This window comes from Vipera ursinii, assembly GCF_947247035.1.
Source record: "Vipera ursinii genome assembly, chromosome: 17".
NCBI classification, from domain to species: Eukaryota; Metazoa; Chordata; class Lepidosauria; order Squamata; family Viperidae; genus Vipera; species Vipera ursinii.
This window is the reverse complement of record NC_139530.1, coordinates 3,130,546-3,146,905: the sequence shown is the minus strand read 5'-3', so window position 1 is coordinate 3,146,905 and position 16,360 is coordinate 3,130,546. Positions and strand designations below refer to the sequence as shown.

Genomic DNA, 16,360 nt, shown 5'->3' with positions numbered 1-16,360 from the left:
TTCAGAGATGTCTACGGAAGGACACAGGTTACTTAAATATCCGATATTTGCCGATGGAAAAACCCAGTGCCAAAGCCCACCCTCCTTCGCCTCGGCTCCAGATAGGGTAAGGTCCTTCTTCTCTCCTTCCCTTTGCCCCCCTCCCCCCAGCAGTGGCAAAATTAGAATAGGATGCAGAATAGAAATAGGAATAATAGAAATAAAAAATAAACAGAACAGAATCTTTGTGGTCACTTTTAAAAGTACACTAATCAGCATACATAGGGACGCGGTGGCTCAGTGGGTTAGGACGCAGAGCTTGTCGATCAGAAGGTCGGCAGTTTGGCGGGTCGAATCCCGAGTGCCGCGTAGCAGAGTGGAGCGCCTGTTACGCGTCCTAGCTTCTGCCAACCTAGCAGTTCGAAAGCACGTAAAAAATGCAAGTAGAAAAATAGGGACCGCTACGGTGGGAAGGTAACAGCGTTCCGTGCGCCTTTGGCATCTAGTCGTGCCGGCCACATGACCACGGAGACGTCCTCGGACAAGCGCTGGCTCTTCGGCTTTGAAACGGAGATGAGCACCGGCCCCTAGAGTCGGAAATGACTAGCACGCATGTGCGGGGGAACCTTTACCTTTTTAATCAGCATACATTAAAATGAAGTTTCGTTGCATTCAGCTCTCAAAAAAATACCCCACACACACACATGTATGTGACACAGAGGCACATCACAGCCTAGTTCGAATGTATACAGGTACATACACACATAAGCCGGTTGGTAAAGCTGGTTGCTGATTCTCCCTCTTTTTATTCCACAGAGTTGCTGACGAGGAAACGACCTCCGTCTATGAAAATCTCAGTATCAAAACCGCCAAGGTCTCAGGATTCACTAACTCCGGAAGATAGTTGCTATAGCCCAGGCTGGAGACAGGTGGCTATAAAGTAGGTAGGCATGTGTCCAGGTGTGTTATTTTGTGTTCCGATTTGACAGACCGGTGGGATCGCGTCAGCAAGCGCTGCATCGTAGGACCTTCCTCTCCAGAAACCCATCCACAACGCGGTTTTCTCCCAGCCGACACTCAAATAATCCATTTTAAGGAATGTTTGTCTTCTAGACTGAAATATCTCTGCCCTACGGCGGGGTGGGAGGAACGAAAAAGCAAAATGCCACATCCTTTTCTGCCTTGGCTTTTATGGATGTCATCAAACTCGTACAGGCTTCCAAAGGGTTGGGTTTTTAAAAAAAAAAAACGGCGCCATCTGAAAGGACACCAGTTTTGTTTCTAATCTTCAAGGTTTGTCGTTTATCTCCTCCAGCTCTGAGGCAATTGAATTCCCACCTGGATTTCGTACCTTATTATAGACTCCAGTAAGGAAACTCTGGCTTGGAAGACCAATCGTTGGTCTGATTCGGTGGATTTCAACCTCGGCCACTTTAAGAGGGGTGGATTTCAACTCCCAGAATTCTCCCGCCAACCTGCTGATTGGGGAATTCTAGATGCTTCAGACTGGGGGATTCTGGGGATTGAAGTCTACCCGACTTTAGCTTGAAAAACACTGGTCTAATTTATGCAAGAGGCAAGGTATATTTCATTCCTTTTCTCGCTATGCTGTATTTATCCAGAAGTGTCTCTGCCTGCAACAGAGGCTACAAATCACCGTGGGGATGTGTGTGTGTGTGTGTGTGTGTGTATAAAAGAAAAATATATATGGTGAATTAACAAACATCTTTGTCTAGAGCAGAGGGGTTACCACTGTTGAGCATACTGGCCCTATAATTCTGGGAGTTGGTTGACTCGTTCTGAAGTTGCTAAGGTTGAGAAAATTTGAATTTGATCCTACAGAAGAACTGTGAGCCCCACACCTTAGTGAATTGTCCAGGTGGATTAACCCAGGGCCTAATAAAATGTAGAAATGCCTGAAATACCATTCCCAGCATCCCATCAGCACGAGCTGGGACTGGTGGGACCCCCTAGTACAAGATACTCTGCCCCGATCAATGCTTCTTACAATAATACGGTGAGGTTGCAAGTTTTCTTCTGCCTGAACACAATCTGGCCTTTTACGAAAGACATGCAGAGTTGAAGCCACCGATTGATATGAGCCAGATAGTCCTCAATTTACGACCGTTGGATTAGTGGCCGTTTAAAGTTACAACGGCACTGAGAAATGTGACCTATGACCGTTTTCCACACGACGGCTGCAGCATCCCCGTGGCCAGATAAATAAAAAAATTCAGATGCTTGGAAACTGCTTGGTTGCAGTGTCCCGGGATCATGTGATCCCCTTTTGCGACCGTTTTGACAAGCAAGGTCAGTGGGGACTTAACAGCCCTGTGACTAACTCAACAGCCTGCAGGGATTCATTTAACAACTGTTGCAAGAGAGGTCATAAAATGGGGGAAAATTCACTTCCCAGCTCTCTGGCTTAGCCACGGAAATTTGGAGCTCGGTTTTGGCTGTAAGTCGAGGACTTAGCTGGATGAACCTCTCTCGCTGCCCCAGGAGATCCCCGCCACTATTTATACAATCTCAGTTGCCCCAATATCATTCCTCCCTCTCTTTCTGCTTCTCCCTTCTGAGCTGCCCTGACAACAGGCGGGGCAAAGTATTACCACAGTAACAACGACGGTACCACACACAACTCAGCGGTATAAAACTGAAATGTTTAATAACAATAGAAAAAGAAGCGTCGTCTCCTTTCGCCCGAACGAAACTGGAGGCAAAGTGTCGAGGGTCAGCCCCTTACCCTCAGCAAAAGGGGAGAGCGTGCAGAGTTTGGCCCGTTGGCTCCGAGTTGCGTCTTTTGGGGGGGTGGGGGGAAAGCCTCTTGGTTCTCTTGCCACCGTCCCAAATTCTCCCGTTGCGGAGTGTGTTCTCCCCGACGTGCAAAACACACTGTCTTCTGCATGGACGTCGGCAGAGGAGCCTTGCAAAGCACAGAACAACTCAGAGGAGGTGTGGAAGTTGGGCACCTGGGCGTTTCAAGTCGAAGTGACCGAGAGCATCAAACTGTCCCCAGCGTTCGGCTGAGTTGCGTTGCACCAGGTCCGTCAAACCCCACGCGACCCTCCGGAAAGGGCAGGAGAAGTCCACCCCGTGTGGCTGGCTCCTTCCGGAAGAGACCGGGACTCTCGTGGACTTTCTCCCATTCAACGATCAACGCTCACCCCACACCTCGGAAGCGGTACCGCGCGGCCCTCCCGTCAATCACTCCATGAATTTGGTGAGGTTCGGCACGGGGGCCGGGGTGGTGAGGCGGTAAGGCACGTAGTTTGGCCGAGGGAGCGTAAATTTGTTGAGGCACTTCAAGTTCCCCGTCTTGATGATGCACTGGACCGGCCACAGGATGATGCAAAAGAGGATGACGATCAAGATCGAAAGCAAGACGACGCGCTTCCAGTCGTCGCAGATCGAGCAACGGGAGAGGCGTCCCATGAAGTCCTCGGTGGGCGTCTCGGGGATTTCGGGCTTGCTGGGGGCAATGTCGATGGTGATGCAAGGGTTGGCGCTCTCCGGATCGGAGGACTGTCGGCAGCACAGCTTGGTCCCGTCCATCCAAAGGGTCTTCTCCTTCTGCAGCTCGGGGGGTAGCGTGGCCATCACTTCTTTGCTCGTCTGGAGGCCCGGAGCTCCTTCCAGGGGGATTTCGGTCAGCTGCCTGCAGAAGGGGCAGGGAAGCTGGTCCTCCACCCGGTTGGGCGGCAAGGCGGCCGTCAGCCGGGCCAAACATTCCAGGCAGAAGGTGTGGTGGCAGTGAAGGACCTTGGGCGTCTTGAAGAGGTTGTCGTAGGTGTTGAAGCAGATGGAGCATTCGATCGGCGAGGTGGGCCGGTCCGTCGGAGAGCCCAGCCTGGTCTTCCCATCCAGGGGGGACCCCAGCGGAGACCCCAAGGGCGAACACACGGCGGGTCTGTTTTCTGCAGAGGGAGAGGTGATCACGATCGGATTGAGCGGGATGGGCCTCTCGTGGGGGGCCGCCGGGATGGGGCTTTGGGGAGTCGAGGGTGGAGATTCTGGCACTTCGGTGTGCCAGACCTGGGTTAAGCAGGACATAACAGAACCTGGAGAAAGAGGAAAACAGGATTAATTGTAGCAAGCCAACATGGAGCCATTCTGCATCGCTGCTTCTCAAAGTAACTTGTAAGTTGGGTGGACTTCAACTCCCGGAATTCTGGAAGTCCACCCATCTTAAAAGTTGCCAAGGATGAGAAACGCTGCCATAGAGGTTTATTTCCTAACTCTAAGACCCTAACCTTAACCCTCCTTAACTTTCCATGCGAATAAAAATCCCCCTGTTATTCACTTGCCCAGAATACCAACTGTTGGAGATTGGGAACTCCAGAAGAATTTCCCTTAGAACCCTCTCCTCCAAAACACCAGGAAAGAGCTGCGTTAAAAGAGGGGGGGGAATTAAAATCACACGTACCCCAGCCGGTGCTTCTCCTAAATTGAGAAGGCAAGAGTGTTGCTGTCTCCATGAAATGCACAAGGGATCTCGGCGGGTCCGGCTAGAGACCCTGTTTCCTGGGGAGCAGCGTTGGCTGGCCGCACGCAAAGCCTAAGACAAACCAGAGTTAAGAATCAGTTCAGAGCAGAGCGGATGCCAGCGTGGCTAAACTCCCTGAGTTCGGGATATGTGTTCGAGAGCCAGCTGCACACAATTTGCCCTTCCCTTTGTTGTGTTTGTAGGGGCTGAAGAAAAAAAATGAGCCGTGAAGCTCTGCTCTACACACACACACACACACATCTTCCCAGATTTGGTACTACCACTCCTGACCACAAGTCTTAAGAGGAGCATCTTCTCTCGTTTCTTGTCGGACGTCCAAGAAAAACACCCCTTTTCTCTCTTCTGTCAGATTGTCAAAGGGGACGGAGACTTGAGATCTCCCTAAAACGAGGACCAGTTTTCTGATTCTCCTGCAAACAGACTTACCACATCCCTCCGGGCCTGGGAAGAGCATCCTTGTGCTGTTGGCAAGAGAGGCACCTTCCAAATACGTAATAAACAAACCTTTCCACCATCAGCTTGCAAGCAGATACTCGGTCCCCTGCAGAAAAAACGACTCTGCCAAACGGAGATGTTTTGCAGATCTACTGCTGCCTGTTCAGGATTTTCTGCTTCCTATTGCAAGCAGCCCATCTCTCCTATTTTAATTTAGCCTTGCCTTTCCCCCCCCCCCCCTGCTTTGCAAGCATGAACCAGCGAAACGGCAGCGAGGGAACTTCCTGATTCTCATCATCTCAGCATGAGTAAACCTCACCTCATGTCTGCTTTTATCTCCTTGTAATAGCAACTACTGGCCTTATCAAATCCCAAGCTAATTGTGCTAACCACCTGGCTTTTATTTACAATTTGCTTAATTTCTCAGAGCTTGGCACCTCTCTAAGGGACGTTGCGTGCCCCACCGCCTGGGGACAGAAGGCAAATGCTGGGACAAAGAAAAAAAAAAGAAATCCTTATTTTTGCGATTCCTCCAACCTCTGGAAATTCAGGAGCAGGGGCTGAACTGGGATGTCAACCACGGCAAACTTCACAAAAGGAACTTGATAAGGCACCATCGGTCAGGAGTGGAAGATAACTTTATTTTTTTTAAAAAAAAACCAAGAAACGGCCACTTTATAGAGAGAGCAACTTGGAAGAAATCTAGCAGGGCAAAAAGGCTCGTTTGGCAGAGAACGGAGAAGCTGGCCCTCTCGATCCCAAATGCTTGGAAAGGCAGCAAAATTTACAAGCTAGTGTGCACGTAGCCCAAATTGGTGGTGGCAATGGAGGCGGTGGGTAACTCACGTTAAATTGTGCGTCTGCGGCCCCAAAACAGGTAAAACAGGTTTCTGAGCCTATCTTCTCTGGAGAATTTAAAGTCACCCTAAAGAAACTTGAGTCACCCCAGTCATTTGCCCGGAGATGTTGGGCTGATGTTTATTCAGATGATGGAGTCACCTGCTCGATTTTGCTAGGAAAAAAAAATGCTTACAGCATCGCTGTGGCCTTCGGAGTTGTTTCTTTAAAAACGAATCTGTGGAAGGAGAAGTATTCATAAGGGGCAAAAGCATCCTGAACTTCAGATGCTGCCCAAAGCTTCCTAAAAGTTATAGGGCTCCTTCAACCCCATTCCAAAAATCTTCCCCAAGCCGAATTTGAATCAAATGGTCCTGAGTGCACTGGAGGGAGGGTGCTCGTCTTCCGGATACTCCATTGTGATCCCCCCCACCTCATTTCATTTTTTCCCAAGAAGAGATCTCCTTCAAAGTTATCTTCCCCCCCTCCCCATTTCCAACCATGAGGTCCTCCAGTTGCACAAAGCTTTATCCATCCCTCTTCACATATTAAATCCATGCCCCAAAGCACGGATTTATTATTATTATTATTATTTTTTAAAAAGCTTGCTCGCTTTTTCAAAAAAGCAGAATCTTTTCATTAGTTCCTAATGCCCCAGAGATACAGGTCCTCTTGGCAGGCACCGGTGTGCCTCTGCACGAGTCCCCGTGCTTTCCCCATCCGTATCTACTTTGAAGTCACGCAATTGCCATGCTTGGGCGGATGATTAAGTGACCACGAGCCCGGATGTTTGTCAGCAGCACCGTCTAGAGGTGGAGCCTTCAAACTATTTAACACTCAGGGACTTTTTTTTTTTTAAGGTGGGGTTGTCGCCTTTTGCCTTCCAGCAAGCGTGATGGTGGATTTATCTATCCCAAGATTGTAATTCCCTATACCCATGCTCCAAAAACGCTCAGAGGCTGCTGGCAGACAAGGAGTGGCTAAAGTTGATCACAGTTGTAAATCGGCATCACGTGCCCCTTCGTATCTCATTGGAACTGCAGATAGTCCTTGAGTTACGACGGCAGTCGGAAGCGGAGCTTCGGTTGCTAAGGGATGGGGTCGCTAAATGAGTCACGCAAACATTATTGCCACGCTCACGAAGCCAGTTCGGCTTTCCTCATTGACTTGGCTTGTCAGAAGAGGGATGGGAAAGTGGTGATCACGTCACACATACACACACACACACGGGATGCCGTGTCTGTCATACATACTTGCTGATTGCCAAGCGCTTGAATTTTGATCATGTGACCACAGAGATGGTTGTAAACACAAGGACCGGTCTTAAAAACCTTTTTTTTCCCCAGCAATATCCTAACTTTGGTCATTAAAACAAATGGCCGTAAATCTGCGCAGATCCTGTGCTGCAAAACTCCATCTAGCCTCTAGGCGGCTGAAAAGCTTTCGAGATCCATTTCTCTCTGCTTCCCCTAGTGGTCATCTGGAACTTTGCAGACCCGTTTTTTTAAAAAATTAAACCTTTTGCTTTTGCACAAACCCCCGGTATCTTAGAACCAAGTTATTGATTGGCGAGCGCGTTCCTCTTGAAGAAAATCACAGACATTGTGACTCAAAACTCCAAAGCCCAAGCAGTGACACCCAAGAATAAAACTCGGGAGAACATTTGGACTGATTTTAGGCTACTGTTACACAAATTTATGAATCAAGAGTATTTATTCAAGGTTTATGAGCGAAAGGCACCTGCTTGAAGCATGAATAATAAGTAAAAACAGAATATTCCGGGAACAAACCAAAAGATACTTTTTTTTCTTCTTCTTCTCATTCTCTTACCTCTGGTAAATTCCCTATCTTTGGGGAATTTCTTTTCTCGCCTGCTCAAAGCCATTTTAAAAGCAAACTCACCTGTCTTGAGTTGGGAGATCCTAGAAGCAGCAATGCATGTTCTTCTCCTTTTCCTTCCTTCAAAAAAGGGAATAAAACAGGCTGTGCTCCATTCTAAGGCATGGAGATAATCCTTAAGCACCCAACAATCTTCTCCAAAATACCACTGCCCACATCAGCTGAGCAGAGAAATCTTTTATAGCTTCTGCTCTTCCAGGTGACTGGATGGTTCTTACCTGCCTCAGCCAGGTGTGGCTGCTGGGCCTCCGATTGGCTGGCTTCCCGGGAGGGGGCGTGGCTTCTTGTGTTGACAAACAGGACCGGCTGAAGCAGCTTCAGGATAGCAAGAAGATCCCAAGAAGTCTGACTCCCAAAGATCGGAAAAATAAAAGCCAGCCAGCCTAGCCCTGTTTGAAGCAGCTCAGATAAGATCCACGGTTGGTGAAACTTCCCAGGAAGTGGCAGAGGTCAAATCCGATTCCTGCTCAGCCCGGCAAAAATAAATAAATATCTCTTTCTAAAATTGTTCTTTCCCACGCAAAGGAGAAGGAAGGGAACGGGGAAAGGCTAAAGGAAAGATCTGGCTTGCCAGGAACGTCACGTTCCGCAAAAGTAAATTATTAATTGGGTTTCGTCGGGTTATTTAAATATCGGAGGGGAAATGGAAAGAAAAAAAAAATCCTGCCCTGTGCAAGGCCAGTTTGCTGAAGATACCTCGAAGTCAGGGCAAATTAAGACCTACGTAGCAGCAGAGTGGATGCTATGAATTATATTTAATCAATTTAATGTCAGTCATCATAAAAGACGTCTCCGGGTTATCTTTGGCTCCTCCGTCCAAACCTAGTCTGATTTTGGAGGAGCAAAACCCAGCCACCATGTTCTGAGTTCGGATGTCGCATCCTTCACTTCCTGCCTGGCTCCCGAGGACTCCACGGGCGGAGAAGTATCGGCAGTCCTCGACGTACGAGCACAATTAGCCCAAACGTCCCGTGGTTAAGCGAGACATTTGGTTAAGTTGAGTTTTGTCCGTTTTGCGACCTTTCTTGCCGCAGCTGTTAAGTGAACCGCTGCAGCTGTTAAGTCACTGAAGTTCGCAAAAGGGGATCACGTGTGTGTGACTGTCATAAATATGAGCCCCAGTTGCCCAAATTCTGAATTTTGATCACGTGACTTCGGGGAGGCTGCAATGGTCGAGTGAAAAACAGTCAAGGGTCACTTTTGTCCCCGTGCTGTTGTAACTTCGAACGGTCACTAAATAGACTGCTGTAAGTTGAGGCTAACCGGTCGTTTGCCACGGCCTGTTACAGGATTTTACTTATTGTGGCTTCCTGATCTAGCCTGCAGTTAGTGGATTTCCCAGTGGTCTCCTATCCAGCTCCTAACTCTGCTTAGCCAAGGCTGGTTTGCTGTCACCGTGTAGTTGGGCCTCTTGGCGGCCCATATTAAGGCAAGGGCTCAGTCTGAGATACTTTGATTATGGATCAGTTGATTTCTTCTGTTCTCTGATCCTCCCCTGATCCATTGATTCGGGGGCCTTTTGGAATGACAAAACAGGCACACACACACACACACACCCCTAATTGGTGACCTTCCTTGGCCTCCCGAGACTTATGTCAGTCTCTTCACAGCTCCTAAGGACTAGAAACCTGCGTTTGTTGAAGAAGAAGAAATTTTTAAAAAGCAGCGGTGTTCCCCAATAAAGAGGCGAGTCTCCTCTGAAAAATCATGTCAGAAGGATCAAAGGAACTCTTTGCTTTATGCCCTGGATGTTTTCAACAGCAGGCTTGAAGGAATGTTCATATCTGGAGGAGGGGGTTTTACGCTTTCCAAACAGCTGTTCATACATCTGGGGAGGCTATTCGGCCACGGAGCAGCCCCCAAACTCAGTTCTGTGTTCACGAAGAAGCCGCCTTGAGCAGATTGTTCTAATTTGAGCATAAGGAGTTACCTGGGAGCGTTCATTCCTTGCTTCGAGGACCTTCACGTGGCTGGAGAAAATCTGAATTCTCCTATAGGAGGCCCTCTCCACGGACTGGGGTGCCCCTCATCCGGGCTTTGGGCCCAGGATGATGGGTTTTGCAATCTCAGACCACACTGCTTTGTCGATTTATTTTTTTACTATAAGAAGAGGGCTTCGTGAAGCCTTCCCGTTCCAAGAATCCCCCCCTGTTTGGCCCTCGCAGAGAATTCTGGGCGACCCACACCTTCAGCTCCCAGCATTCCCTAGCCGGCTGCTGAGAATTCTGGGAGTTGAAGTTTCCCCCCCCCCCCACCGAAGGAGCCCATTTAAAGGAAAAGGCAAGCGAAGAACCGCTTCCCACCAGCTGCTTCCAGATTGCTGAAGGTTGATTCAGCATTTCTGCCGGCCAAGTCATTAAACCGAGAAAACCACCTTTAATTGGCCTGCGCTTGTGCGATTGCCATTATGTAAGAATTGCCGGGGTGCTCGGCAGGCACAAGGCCGATGAAGTCATGCCACCCTCGCCGTTTAAGGGATGAGTCACCGGCCCCATTTCCCAATTTCAGGAATAGCGAGCATTCTCCTGGGGTTGACATCAGCTCTTTTTCCCAGGCAATTAAGAGTCAGCAGACAATGACCTGCTTGCTCCGGGAGGATGGATGAATTGGACGCTCCAGCCACCGAGCAAAGCCCTTGTGGCAGATGCACCGGTTGAATTTCTGCCTGGCCAGCCTTTAAAAAGAGCCAAGTCTCCCGCTGGGAGCCTAGTGGCCTGAGCCAAGCCATCCTACTAGACTTAAGTGTTGGAAGACTTTGTGTTTGGAAGCGATGAGAAGTGAAAACATTACATGGACCACTCAGGGTGGCCATATAAATCTGGTCAATAAATAAAACCTATCTTTTCCTCCAATCAGTATTTGGACAGGGCCTGCGTGCAATGCCCCGGGACGATGCTGGATCGAGCCCCAAGGGCCGTGCCACAATCCGCCCCGCGAAGAACTCATCCTCCTTCCAAAACTTTCCAGGCCTTGTGGGCGCTCCGCCGCGGGAGGTTTCTTAAAAAGAGGCTTGGGCATCCATCTGTCCGGAATGGTGTTGGGGGGGGTCTCCTGCTTCAGCGGGGGGGGCTGGACTAGAAGACCTCCAAGGTCCCTCGCAGCACTCTTCCTCTGCGTTCTGTAAAGTTGAATGAGACCGTAGGAGCGAAAAAAATGGACCGCCTGCGGGGCTCACGCGGGCCTTGTTTGGTTTATCTATTTTTTTACGTTCCTGCTACAAAATGGCACCCCAAAGGCGCTTTTTCTGGAGGCAACTGGACTTGTTTGGAAGTCTGTCTTCTCATGCAAGAAGCTTCTTCAGCTCCGACTGGATGGTGGGGAAGGGGATGCTCCTGAAAAAACACGTTTGGGGCCTGGATGAGTGAGAATCTCCACAGATGTCCTTTTAATCTTGGAATCCAGCCCCCAAAGGCTGGCCCTAGGGTAAGCTGGGGGCCCTGAATGTCGAAATCACAAGGTTCTTCAACCGTGATGCTTCATGCCAAGAGTTTGGGGTAAATAAACTTCAGGTGGTTGCATTTGGCTGCAACCACAAGGAATGTCCTTTTATCTGTCTCCCCACCACGTGCTTTGGTAATCAAACATAAAGTGGGGGGGGAGAACTTTTGACATGCCCAGAGGCCTTTTCCCTCCCACCTTCTGAACTTGGAGGTCGGCTTTTACAGCATATGGCTTGGCTTTTTTGCTGTGGGCAAGATTTCAATCAAAGCTCTTCTCGGCTGGCCTGGATGCAGCTCCCCACCACCACACACACACACACACCGCCCCCGGCTCCGACTTGGATCAAAAGCACAGAGCTGGGATGCAGAAGGCCATCCAGTCAAGCCGCGGAGATTGTCTGGCCAATTCAACTTAAGAGAAAGGCTTGGATCAAAGCAAAACTTGGCCCGGCTTCTGTCGGGACACCGATGCCAACCGGCCTTTTTAATGCAGCTCTAAAAGAGGATGCGCGCAACTCAGGAGCGCATGGGCCCAGACACGCTAATTGCATGCTGAGCTATGGATGGAATGCAGATCAGACAGAACCCTTTTGCAAGCCAGAGGCCCCGTGATCGCCCAACACAGCCATGAGCATCCTGCTGACACGGCCCTCCTAAATAGCCCGGAATTAGACAGCCAAGGAGAAGAAATGAGAAGTCTCTTTCACGCTCTCTTCTGGCACCGCAGGGTTGGTTTTTTGACCCAGGCTTCAGCCAGGGCATTGATGGATTGCGCCGAGCTGCATCAGGCGGAGCTCCGTCTGGTCTCCAAAGTTGCAAACATTGTCCCCATTTGAGGCTGGAAAAGCAAGACGTGGGTTTATCAGGTGCCCTCAAATTGGCTCTCTATAATAATAATAGGGACGCGGTGGCTCAGTGCGTTAAGACGCTGAGCTTGTCGATCAGCAGGTTGGCAGTTTGGCGGGTCGAATCCCGAGTGCCACGTAGCAGAGTGAGCGCCTGTTACTCATCCCAGCTTCTGCCAACCTAGCAGTTCGAAAGCACGTAAAAATTCAAGTAGAAAAATAGGGACCGCTCCGGTGGGAAGGTAACAGTGCTCCGTGCACCTTTGCCGTCTAGTCATGCCGGCCACATGACCACGGAGACGTCCTCGGACAAGCGCTGGCTCTTCGGCTTTGAAACGGAGATGAGCACCGGCCCCTGGAGTCGGAAACGACTAGCACGCGTGTGCGGGGGAACCTTTACCTTTACCTTAATAATAATAATAATATGAATACAAATATGAGTCAGAATGAGTATGAGTGTAGTAAAACAACATGGCTAAGGAGCAAAATACATAAACCAGAACCGTTTAACTCTGTTCCTAAGCCTGAACAGAAAATCCAAAAAAAGCTCCAGTCGGGAATAATATTGCTCCAAACACGGCAGGGACTAAATTAGGGACAAATTAATATCAGATGATCGGTTCTGAGTCGGTTTGATAAGGTCAGAAGCTGCATCTCAGCAGCAGCAGTAGCGTCCGTGCTCCGAGGCTGTTTTTCCTGTGTCGTCAAAGGGGATTGGACTAGATGACCTTGGGGACGCCCTTTGACTCTTGTCTCTGCCTTGCTCTGGGGCTCTTTCCCTGGGGAGTGGCCCAGATCCTAGAAAGCTCTTTGTTTCCTCCTCTTTTTTTTTTATAAGCCACAAAGTCTCGTTTATAGCTCTTTCCACATACTTGGCTGCCGGGTGCAAATGTCAATCGTATTGGATGGAGGAAAGATTTACAGCCTTCTTTAAAGTGGAAGCTTGTTCTTTGGCCAGGAGGCATGGCTTAAGAGAGATAAGGGCGCTCTTTCCTTAATGATTCCTGGTGAAGTTTAAACTGGGTAAATGAAATAAAAAAAGGTGGTGTGTGGGGGGGGGGAAAACTGGTCATTTCTGGCAGACAAAAGTACATGCAGCCGAATCGTGTTTCATCCGGCTGCAAACAGGGAAGAGAAATTTATTGGGAAGAGCCAACCCAATCTAGATTCCCAAAGCAATAAAAAAATTGGCTAGAGCGGGTTAGGAATCGAACGCTGCACCTGGGAGCGTTACTTTTTTTTTTTTGCAGGCGCCGCTGATAACATCATTTATTCCCAAATAAATAGTTAACCACAGCACCCATTGTAGATAGTCCTCACCTTGAAGGGTCACGATTGATCCCAAAATTTGGGGTGCCAAACAAGACAGTTGTTAAAGGGAATGTCGCCCCATTTTTACGACCTTTCTCGCCACAGATGCTAAGGGAAGTGCTGCAGTTGTTAGGTTAGTAACGTGGTCGTTAAACGAATCTGGCTTCCCAAACTGACTTTGCTTGTCAGACGGTCGCAAAAGAGGATCGCGTGAACCCCCGGGATACTGCGACCGTCATAAATACGAGTCAGTTGCCAAGCGCCCGGATTTCGATCACCTGACCCACCGGGATGCTGCAACGGTCGTAAGCGTGAAAAAGGGGTCATAAGTCGCATTTCCCCCTTGCCGTTGTAACTTTGAATGGTCACTAAGCGAAGACTGCCTTTACAATGGCTTCCTGCATGTTTGCAATTGTATCTCCCGCTTCAAGCCAGCCGGAGTCACAATGAGAAATATTGTTGTTGTTTTTTTTTTTGTTTTTGCAAATCGTTAAAAAAATAAGCAATAAAAATCAGGCGCTAATGATTTCCCTCGATCGAATTGCTGGTCCCCCCCGAGGGACATCAATACTTAAAAGCATCGCAAGGAAGAAGGGGAGCTGTTCAAAAAGCAAGTGCGGGGTTTTTTTGGGGGGGGGGTGGTTAATCTATCCAAAATTCCTCTCTGGCTGAAAAAAGCTGGATGCCGGTGAAAACTTTCCCACCGTTTCTTAGGAGGAACTTGAAAATGTGATCCATTTTTTTATTTCCCCTCCAGTCTTTTAACCATAACGGGAAGCCGGCGCCCAGCCGAAGGGCCCAATTTTCTTCCCTGTCCCAAAAGATGGTGAACTTAGAAATCTTGGGAGTCTCATTACCTTGAAATAGCGATGAAAGATCAGCAGGTTGTTCTGGCTTGTCGTGTTTCTCTTCCTGCAGGAGGCCAGATCTCGCTTCTCCATTATCCTCTGTCTTTCTCCTGGGTCTCTGATGCAGAGAACCTTTAAAAACGCCAAAGAGAAGATTTCCTTTTATGCTGTCTTACCGCGTTCTGATCTCCCAAATTCCTGGCAGGAGCTTTAGCTACCTACCCATTATTAAAATAATGTCCGTCTTGTAGCTCTCTCGGCGAGCGAGATGTCTAGTCCCATTGAGTGGAGACGGTGATTAAATTAAAAAGAAGAAGGAAGTTGTAAGCGCTGCATCGTTCAGTTACAGAACTAGCTGTCAAAGCAAGTGTGAAATGCTCTAATTATCTCCAGCAAAAACAAGTTTGGGTAAACTTCTACTAGCTTAAGTGAAATTCCCTTCAAGTCAGCTCCTGGTGGTTTCACGGAGATGTCTTTTAGTTCTTTACACACACACACACACACACACTGGGTGGGTGTAATTTGTCACCCCTGAGTATTTTCTTTCCAGCTTGGTGTTTCCTGGCTGAGGTGTCGTAGGGCCATGGCTGAAGCTAAATCTGAATTATTTTCCTTGCTATCTCACTTAAGCCTGGTATGTGTAGTCTGCGACTTAATGGCCATAACTGGGAGCACTGTTTCCTTTGCTAAGTAAGGCAGTTGTTAAGTGAATCAAGACACCCAATTTTACAATATTTTAAGGGACCCGGTGGCACAGTGGTGAGAATGCGGTATGGCAGGCTGACTCTGCCCGTTGCCAGCAGTTCGATCCTGACCGGCTCAAGGCTGACTCAGCCTTCCATCCTTTTGAAGTCGGTAAAATGAGGACCCAGATTCTTGGGGGGGGGGCATGGGCTGTATTAAGTCCACTTTACCACTTATTAAGTCCACTTAATAATAGAGAGAGCTGTAAAGCATGGTGAAGCGGTATGTAAGTCTAAGTGCTATTGGTATTTTTGCTACGGTTCACTTGTTTCAATAGAATTAGAATTAGAATTAGAATTAGAATGGAATGGAATGGAATGGAATAGAATAGAATAGAATAGAATAGAATAGAATAGAATAGAATAGAATAGAATAGAATAGAATAGAATAGAATAGAATAGAAGATATATATGTATATATATATATATATATATATATTTTCTTTTTTAAATTAGGACAAGCAAGAAGAGGAGGCGGCAGAGGCTACAATTTCCCAGCAGAAGACGCGTCACCAAAGGGTCAAGCCAACCGCAGAACTTTCTTCCACTAATTCAGCTTTCAGAACAACAAAACAAAGCAGACTCCTGAATTTGTTCCTCTTCTCCGTTCCTTTTGATGGTTGCAAAACAGAAGGATCCCAGCTGGGAAATTCGTGTGGCTGGTTGCGTAGACACACAAACTGTTTATAAAGCAGTCTTAACACACCCCATGACTTGGCAGGATCAACTTCCGTTCCTTTCCCACCACCGCCGTAATTCCTTCTTTTGCGGCAATTCCAGTAGCAAAGGTTCAGCCGAGGCAATTCACCAGCCTGCCATATTTTTGTATGATTTTTTTTCCAGAGAAATCCTAAATGGTTATAGATTTGCTGGCAAGTCATTTAGAACAACAAGCTATCTGGGAGCAAAGCCAGGATCGAAACAACAAAAATAATAATACAAATTATAATTGGTGGGTTGTTGTTTTTTTGGTCAAAGAATTTATTCTTAGCTAGCTAGATACAGAACTGGAGTTTATTTGGCCCGGTGGGACTGTCCATTCCTGTTATAGTTATGAAACACGCTTCAGTTCACCCAATTTGTAAGACATTTTTGTATAAAATAGGGCCTAAGTGCGAGGGATAGGCGCATATCTTCCTGGTGAATTGACGATTCTTCCATTTCTGCGCCTGCTGAGATTTTAGAAGACTCCACATGGAATTGTGCCCTGAAAATACAAAAAGCTGTAAAGTGCTTCAAATTGGCTGGACTTTATTACAGTCACAGATTATCCAATGGGTAAAAGGTGCCCGTTTCGTGCCGAAGCCACTTCATTTTGGGATTGATTGCATCGACAATCATCTTTAACGGAGAGGTCCTAAAAAGGCCCGGTTTTCCAGCAATATCGACGGTGGCTAGAAAATATTATCAGCATGACAGTGTCGGGTTCAAGCACTGTTTCTCAACCTTGGCAACTTTTAAGATGCATGGACTTCAACTCCCAGAATCCCCCAGGCAGGACGCTTTTATAGGAAAG

The 16,360-nt window shown here is 48.1% G+C and overlaps 2 protein-coding genes across 3 annotated transcripts in view; one reads left to right on the top strand and one right to left on the bottom strand.

The window, feature by feature from the left end:
- The window catches only part of LOC310648095 (tyrosine-protein phosphatase non-receptor type 11-like), a 37,004-nt gene extending 20,969 nt beyond the window's left edge, over positions 1–16,035 (top strand). The window contains exons 14-16 of the mRNA XM_083375793.1: positions 6–106; positions 796–923; positions 15,301–16,035. Of these exons, the coding sequence (XP_083231919.1) occupies positions 6–106; positions 796–883 (189 nt within the window). The 3' untranslated portion in view covers positions 884–923; positions 15,301–16,035. The remainder of the gene's footprint in view (positions 1–5; positions 107–795; positions 924–15,300) is intronic.
- Positions 2,674–7,951, bottom strand: RNF223 (ring finger protein 223). Of its 2 annotated transcripts, XM_083375917.1 has the most exons (4): positions 7,876–7,951; positions 7,661–7,717; positions 4,406–4,537; positions 2,674–4,040 (listed from the first exon to the last, which is right to left on the bottom strand). In XM_083375917.1, exons 3-4 carry the CDS (start codon positions 4,455–4,457, stop codon positions 3,187–3,189), a joined length of 906 nt encoding a protein of 301 aa, XP_083232043.1. In that variant the 5' UTR covers positions 4,458–4,537; positions 7,661–7,717; positions 7,876–7,951; the 3' UTR covers positions 2,674–3,186. The 2 variants fall into 2 exon arrangements, with proteins under 2 accessions (XP_083232043.1, XP_083232042.1); XM_083375916.1 differs by lacking the exons at positions 7,661–7,717; positions 7,876–7,951 and having other exon boundaries at positions 4,406–4,665.
- Positions 16,036–16,360: the final 325 nt, after the last annotated feature.

Excerpts from the sequence above, each read along its gene's own strand:
- RNF223 (XM_083375917.1), bottom strand. The coding sequence starts at position 4,457 with ATGGAGACAGCAACACTCTTGCCTTCTCAATTTAGGAGAAGCACCGGC. Across the intron at positions 4,041-4,405 it reads TAGGAGAAGCACCGGCTGGG|GTTCTGTTATGTCCTGCTTA; the intron begins GTACGTGTGATT and ends CTCTTTCTCCAG.